This window comes from Elaeis guineensis, chromosome 4 (assembly GCF_000442705.2).
Source record: "Elaeis guineensis isolate ETL-2024a chromosome 4, EG11, whole genome shotgun sequence".
Lineage (NCBI taxonomy): Eukaryota > Viridiplantae > Streptophyta > Magnoliopsida > Arecales > Arecaceae > Elaeis > Elaeis guineensis.
Window position 1 is genome coordinate 16,463,538 of NC_025996.2, and position 7,550 is coordinate 16,471,087.

General features: G+C 53.0%; 1 protein-coding gene across 1 annotated transcript; it reads left to right on the top strand.

Moving 5' to 3' along the window:
- Positions 1-5,551: 5,551 nt before the first annotated feature.
- LOC105043658 (uncharacterized) lies at positions 5,552-7,111 on the top strand. The gene is made up of 2 exons (XM_010921289.4): positions 5,552-6,245; positions 6,380-7,111. Exons 1-2 carry the CDS (start codon positions 5,752-5,754, stop codon positions 6,987-6,989), a joined length of 1,104 nt encoding a protein of 367 aa, XP_010919591.1. The 5' UTR covers positions 5,552-5,751; the 3' UTR covers positions 6,990-7,111.
- The last annotated feature ends 439 nt before the right edge of the window (positions 7,112-7,550 follow it).

Below are 7,550 nucleotides of genomic sequence, written 5' to 3' on the forward strand. Positions count from 1 at the left end.
CATGCTTTCTTCCTTTTACCCGACCATGATCCAGGTGAGCTCTTCTTCTTTTTCTTTCCTCTTCATTGTTATTTTTATCATTTCATTTTTCTGATGACCGGCCTTCTACTTGCAGCTGATCTACAACATGTCCGACTGGAGGTCGGGTACCGAAGGTTCGGTGACGTCCGGGTGGCTTGGAAGAATAGGGCCGAAACCGTCGAAGCTGAGAAGGCGACGCTGGTGGACCAGTTGAAGTTGTTGGTCGACCGTGAGGCTCTGCTCGAGGAGGAGATCTCCCGACTCACCAACGGCCTAGCCACCTCGGAGGCCGAACTTCAGTCGGCTCGCGAGCAGATCCAGCGCAAGACCCGCTCCGTTCACCGACTGCGGCGTGAGCGAGACGGCTGCATCAGGGAGCTCGAGGTCGAGCGCGAACAGCTTCGGGTTAGCCTGGAGAACCTGGCTAAGGCCGAGGAGAACTTGTCCTCCGTCCAAGCCGATGCCGACATAGCGAAGGCGGAGGTGGAGTCGGCCAACGAGGCGCTGAGCCGGGCGGTGGAGGATTTCGTGGCTCGGACGAGTACCGGAAGGAGCTTCTTGAGAGTGGCTTCGCCTCCTATCGGGTGGGGTACGAGGATGCCCGGGATGCGATTTAGAGTCTGCACCCAGAGCTCGACCTAAACAGCGTCTTCCCTCCAGGATCGAAAGACCAAGCCACAGAGGAGGAGGCCGACCCACTGCCGACGGGATGAGTTGCCGAAGGTGAGGTGGCTCCAACCTTCGGTTCCTCCCCGACCCGAACGGGCATGCCGAATGCTCCCGAACTCTCCCCGGTGCAAGAAGTCGACTCCAACGAATAGTTGGAGTGTCTGCTCCATCATCTTTGTATTCTTTTGTTTCTGTTTCGTCTTTGATATTTGTAATTGGACTTCGTCTCAATTTTGTAACCGAGCTTCAGTCCAATTTTGTAAGTCACTTCAACTAATTGAAATCAAAGATTTTTTAAACTTTTTTCCGCATGCGGTTCAAAGTGTTTGATTTGCCGAGCCATCCCCGAGAGTATAGGTCGTAGCTCTGACATACCTCATTAGGACGTTGGTAGGATCCAGCGTAGCCGATCAAAGTGGTCAGTGGTGTGCGCCGTGCTAAGGGTAGTGCAAGCCCCGATCGCAGGTCGGCGTCCTGACTGTCGTACAGGTTACATAGGATTTGATGGTCGAGAGTCATCCCGACTGTAGGTCGAGTGTCCGTCGCCCGGACCTTGGTCGGGTGTGCACGTCGGGTCTTGTGTCGGCCAATCCCGAATGTAGCATGTCGATACGATCATTCTGTAGAGTCTGATAGTCGAGTAGCGTCCGACGTATTCGAATAGGATAACGATGACAAGTCGAATATCCATTGTCCGGCTCTTGGTCGGGCGTAGCACGTGACACGATCATTCTGTAGAGTCTGAAAGTCGAGTAGCATCCGACGTATTCGGATAGAATAATGATGACAAGTCGAATATCCGTTGTCCGGTCCTTGGTCGGATGTGCACGTCGGGACATTTGATAAACAGTGACAAGCCGAATATCCTTCGACTGGTCGTGACCAAGTCGGCATGTCACAAGTCGAATACTCGTTGCCCAGACTTTGGTCGGGCGGGTACGTCGCGGTGCATGATAAACGGTGGCAAGCCGAATATCCTTCGATCGGTCGTGACAAAGTCGTTATGTCGCAAGTCGAATTGCGGTCGTCTTGGCGTTTTGCCCTTCTTAGTCGAAGCTAAGTCAGCAAGTTAGCCAGCCGCATTGGTCGAAGCCGTTTGCCTTCAGAGGCGGAGGCCGTCGGTTCGATGATCGGCGATCGAGCCGTAGATTCGACGATCGAGCCGTAGGTTCGGCGATCGAGCCATAGGTTCGACGATCGACGAACGAGCCGTAGATTCGACGATCGATGATCGAGCCGTAGATTCGACGATCGAGCCATCGACTTGACGATCAGCAATCGAGACGTATATTCGGCGTAGATTCGGTGTAGATTCGGCAATCGAGCCATCGATTTGGCAATCGACGATCGAGCCATAGATTCGACGATCGGCTATCGAGCCGTAGATTCAATGATCAAGATAGATTTGGCGTAGATTCGGTGATCGATGATCGAGCCGTAGATTCGACGATCGACGATCGAGATATAGATTTGGCGATCGAGCTGTCAAGCCGTAGATTCGACGATCGACGATCGAGCCATAGATTCGACGATCGAACCGCGTTGGTAGAGGTCCTTTGCCTTCAGAGGCCGAGGCCATCGTAGATATTTCGCTCCTTCGATCTCCATCAGGATCTACACACGAGGAGCGGAGGGAGGGGTGTAGGAGTCATACCTGCGATGCATCGGTCTCAGACTCCGTCGTCAGGGTGAGACCCATCTATCGGTGGTGGGGCCTACTGGGTTCAGCAGGAGCCCGATTTTTCTTTCGCTTCTCCTTCTGGCTCGTGACCTCGATCAGACGTCGGTCGGAAGCTGCTTCGTCTGCGCGAATGTATTTATACGCGCGCTCCAGCAATTCGGCATACGTCCGGGGGAGGGTCTTGTCCAAAGAATATGTGAATCGGGACCCCCTTAGCCCCCTCTTCATGGCCGAGATAGCTATGTCTTCACTGAGGTTCCAAACCTCAAGTCCAGCCGCGTTGAATCGAGCCACAAAATGTCGGAGTGTCTCATTTTCTCCCTGCTTGAGGGAGAAAAGACTGTCCGAGGTTCGTGGCGGCTTCCGACTGGTGCTGAAATGGACCACGAAAGAATGCTCGAACTGCTCGAAGGAGTGGATACTCCCTGAGCGGAGGCCAAAGTACCAAGCTCTGGCAGCTTTACGAAGCGTGGTGGGGAAGTCGATGCAGAAGAGGGCATTGGTTGCCCCTTGAATTGTCATGAGAGCCTTGTAGCTCTCCAGATGGTCAACTGGGTCGGTGGAGCCGTCGTAAGGCTTCACATGAGGTATCTTGAACCGACTAGGGATCGATTCGTCGAGGATAAATCGAGAGAGAGGTTGGGTGGTCCGAAAGTCGACGTCATTCGAAGACTTCTGACCATCCGCCTGGAGCTGGGCAAACCGACGGTCGATTTCTTCGAACTTACATTCGTAGTCGTCCAACCATCGGTGTTGAGAAACTCCAGGGGTCGAACCTCTCGATGAATTTGAGAGTGAGGTGGACGGTGTCCGCGGCCGCTTCTCCTTCCTCGCTCGCTCCAGCTGAGAAGGAGAGGGACGTCGAGATCGGTGGGTGTCGCATCGTGGCCGCATTTTCCTTTCTCGATGGGAGTGCTGAGACGGCTGCTCTTGAGGAGGAGACGGAAGTTGATGCTGACGTCGACGGCTGCTTCTGGACGGCATCGGATGCACCGTCGGTTGTTCCACTGGCGGTTGCAGCAACTGAGCCGGATGTTGCTGGAGGTTTTTGACCGCGTCCGTCAGAACGGTCATTTGCCGCACGATCACCGCGATTTGCGCCTCCGTGGTCACCACCGGATGCAGAGAGCTGGGTTCCGCCATGGAGGGTGAAGGAGGGGCCTCTTCCCGATGGAAGAGTACCTCGCCGATCCGGTAGCTCTCGATCGCTGAGCCCTGATTTTCATCATCTCGAGAGGTTTTTGATGCTTTATGGAGCTCGCTGTCTTACCTCTGTCGACCTCCTTCCTGGCGTGCCAAATCTGTTGCGGCCAATCTCCTCGTCGTTCGATTGCCGGGGTCGCGCACCTGCAAGAAAAGTCTTCACTGACCGGAGATGCCTCTGACGGGATCCTCCGACGGTCAAGTCAGAGAGGAGACTAGGCAACAGTGCAACTCAGCGAGAGGGAGAGAGAGCTAGAGAGCTCAAGAGCTTAGAGGCGCTTCAGAGAGCTTACACATGCTTGAGAAAGCTTACCAAGACTGTTGCCTTACTCTGTTTTATAGTAGAATGTGGTATGGTCCCACCATTAATTGTGCAGACAACTAGAGAGTTGTCAAATCGTTGGGACTGTCAAATCGGCGTGGGTTGTCAGGTCATTAACCCATGTCCTTAGCAGGACAACGCCCCACGACGGTCGTACAGCATGTTCTTGACAGGAGAACAGCCCATAGCGGTTGTACGGTATTTGAACGGATTGGCCGACTGTATGTCGGTATTCGACTGTCGAGTCGTTGGGTGGAGACTCGGAGACACCGTCGGCTGATCTGGTGCCTTATGGAAGTCGGACGTCGGCTGCCACCCCCGACAGTGAGTCGGTGATATGGGTTCGACCGTTCGATCGGTCGGAAACAGTATGGATCTATTCGGTCGGTATACTTTCGGTCGGATATTGTCGGCAGTCATTGTCGGAGCGTCCGTCGGCCTGGTCGGTAGAGTCGGATGTTGGTCGGACCGGTCCGAGAATAAGTTGGCGTACGGAGGTCAGTCAGTATATCCCAATAATATTTTATATTATAAAAAATAGTGGATGTTTAAACCACCACCACGTCGTTCATCTGAAAAATGGTGGGCTCTTGATTAATCTCTTTGCCAAAGAATGTTTGAAATCCTAATGCAACACTCTATTTTTAAGATCGGCTAGGGCTCTTTACTTCCAAAATGGATGAGATGGTGGGGATCCAAGCATCTGCTCGGCTCTGCGGTGCACATAAAAGTTGAAAGAAATTGGTCCTCGCATGTATCGCTGCTAAGGTTGCAAGCGATTGGCCAAACTTTGTTGCACTATCAGTTGCACGCAGGCTGCCCCGGCACAGTGGAAGAAAGAGTTGGTGGAAGAGGGCGACGTGTAAGAAAACGGTTAGCCGAAATCGTTGGGAAATGTACACTTGATTGCAGCCGTCCGACTACCTTATCATGCCAAAGGATATTATATTAATAAGTAAATACAACAACACGTTGTACGTGGATACGGTACCCTCTGAATCCTCCCCCTCTTCCGTCCCCATCCCCTCCGTCGCTTGCCCCCACTTTCTGCCCTGCCTTTTCGACGATATATCGGACATGCCCTTGTCTCCATCTAATCCAGTCCATCGCTTTCGATCGACAGGAGCCAGCGGAGGAGGGTGGAAACCTGCGGACGTAAATTCGCACAAGTCTAGGGGCATCTTAAGGCGCAGCCATAACAAGGGCGTGACACCGAAATCACGAACGAGGAAGGTGCATACAAGCTTCCGGGTGTCAGGCGCCCCTAGTCCCCATTCACACCGTCCCGTCTCCCACTCCCATCCCCAACGCGTTCAGGACGCATCCAAGACGAGAAAAAAAAAGCAAGGGGACATCTCGGACACCCCATCGGAGACGATCTGATGATGATTTGATGGGACTCGTTCCGTCCTCTTCCTCCCTTCCCCCATATATTATTATTCCAATCAAATCCCAAGAACCAAGGTTGGTGCCTTGGTGAACAAAGCTAAACCTTTATCTACCTCCGCCGAGTAAAAGTAATCCTTTTTCTTCTTTGTCCGGTGAAACTCAAAAAATGGCGGGGTTACCTCAGTAAAATCTGCCTATATAAGCCTTAACCGTTCCCCCAGTTCGGAGTAGTGTGAAAGCCAGCCACCTCTCACCGTCTCTCCTCAGTCCTTTCCTTTCTCCCCGTCTGACCACCCTTCTGCCCTCCCCCTGCACTCGGAATCCTTTTTGGTCTCCGCGACGAGCCCTTTTCCTTTTCTGATAGGTAGCTCCCAGAAATGACACCATAATCGACTCGACGTCCGGTGGAGATAAGTATATAAATATATAAAAGAAGAAAGAGAGGAAAGAGAGGGAGCGAGCAAAGATGATGTTGGAGTATGAATGGGGGAATCCGGCGGCGGCGATGCTGCTGTTCGGGGACCAGGAGACCGGCCAGGACACAGGACAGGACCGGCCGGTGTTCGACCACTACGGCTGCCACGGTGGCCTCGGCGGCGTCGACTTCTTCCCAAACCCCCAGCCGCTGACAGCTGCAGCGCTCTTCTCGCCTTCGTCATCATCGCCGTCCTCATGCCACCAGAGATATGGACTGGCGATGCCACCGGCGCCGGCGAGGATCGGGCTGAACCTTGGCGTGCGGACCTACTTCTCCTCCGCCTCGCCGGAGGAGGAGATGGCGGTCGGCAGGGTGTGCCGGCGGCGGACCCGCACCGCCCGGTGCCAGGCGGAGGGCTGCGGAGCGGACCTCACTCATGCCAAGCACTACCACCGCCGCCACAAGGTCTGCGAGTTCCACTCCAAGGCCTCCATCGTCATCACCGCCGGCCTCTCCCAGCGCTTCTGCCAGCAGTGCAGCAGGTCTTCCCACATCTCCATCGATCTCTTCTTCTTGATGATTTCTATTTTCAGAAAAATAAACTACCACACCCTATGTCTTGCTTGTTTTCATTCCTTACTTGTTACGGAAATGAAATGGTGGTGCATACACGCAGGTTTCATGTACTCGCGGAGTTTGATCAAGGGAAGCGGAGCTGCAGGAAGCGGCTGGCGGATCACAACCGTCGCAGGAGGAAGTCTCAAGACCTTACCGCGGCCACCATTAGCATCACCCAAGCCAATAACAGCACCACCAATACTAGTAGCGGCGTGACCAAGAACTCGGTGGCTAATCCAGAGAGGATACTCTTCAATACCAGAAGCAGCCCCAACAACAACAAGAGCAGCAGCAGCAGCAGCAATAATAACTGCAGCAACCTCTCTGCTACTACTGCTGCTATGGCGTTCGCTGCGTGCAAGCCGGAGACCGAGTACTCTTCCGTGACTCATGCCTCGTCTCCTAAGGCGGCGCCGCCGTCGCTGCCGCTGCCACCACCAGCTACGTTGCCAAGGATGGCACTGGGGCTGGGCTGCGGCACTGGAGGCATCATGACAGTTCCTGCTGCAGCAACAGGGCTGTCGGGCTCGTCATCGACGGGGACTTCGCCGCCGAGCGTCGCATTTCTGGCCCACCTTGGAGAGTTCCGCGGGCATGAGAACAGGTTTCCCAGCTGGGATGAGGCGGAGGATGGAAGCAGTATTAGAGGGCTTTATCAGAGCAAGTAGGAGAAGTACGTAGCAGTAGTAGTATGTAGTTCTTTAGTTGCTTTTGGTTGTCGTTTTAAGTTCCTTTCCTCTTCTTCTTCTTCTTCTTAATAAGTGTTATCTCAGTTTTGAAAATATTCGTATGATCGCATCCCTATTTGTTTCTCTTTAAGTTTTGGTAACGGTACATGAGTGCAAAAGGTGGCGGATGATAAAGGAGAGAGCTAAATATAGCTGGAGGAAGCCAACTGCTTCCTCCATTTTACCTCAAAAAAAAAAAAAAAAGATAAAGGAGAGAGCTAGTAAAGCCGGTGGCCTTAGTGTTCTACCTCCACGTACAGAAGAGTAACAGATACTTCTATTAATTTCCATGGCATAAAGCGAGATATAGATGGGAAGAAGCACAAGGCATCTCCGTACCCTGTGGGTGATGAGATTCCTCAGTGCGAAAATGGTGCATGTTTTGTTTGCTCACCCGAAGGAAACTTCCTATATCTTATTAAAAAGAGTTTTAATGGAACTTCAGGTACCCTCGACATTCCAAGCAGTACTTGGAACTACTGGGAAGCCAACAACAAGGAT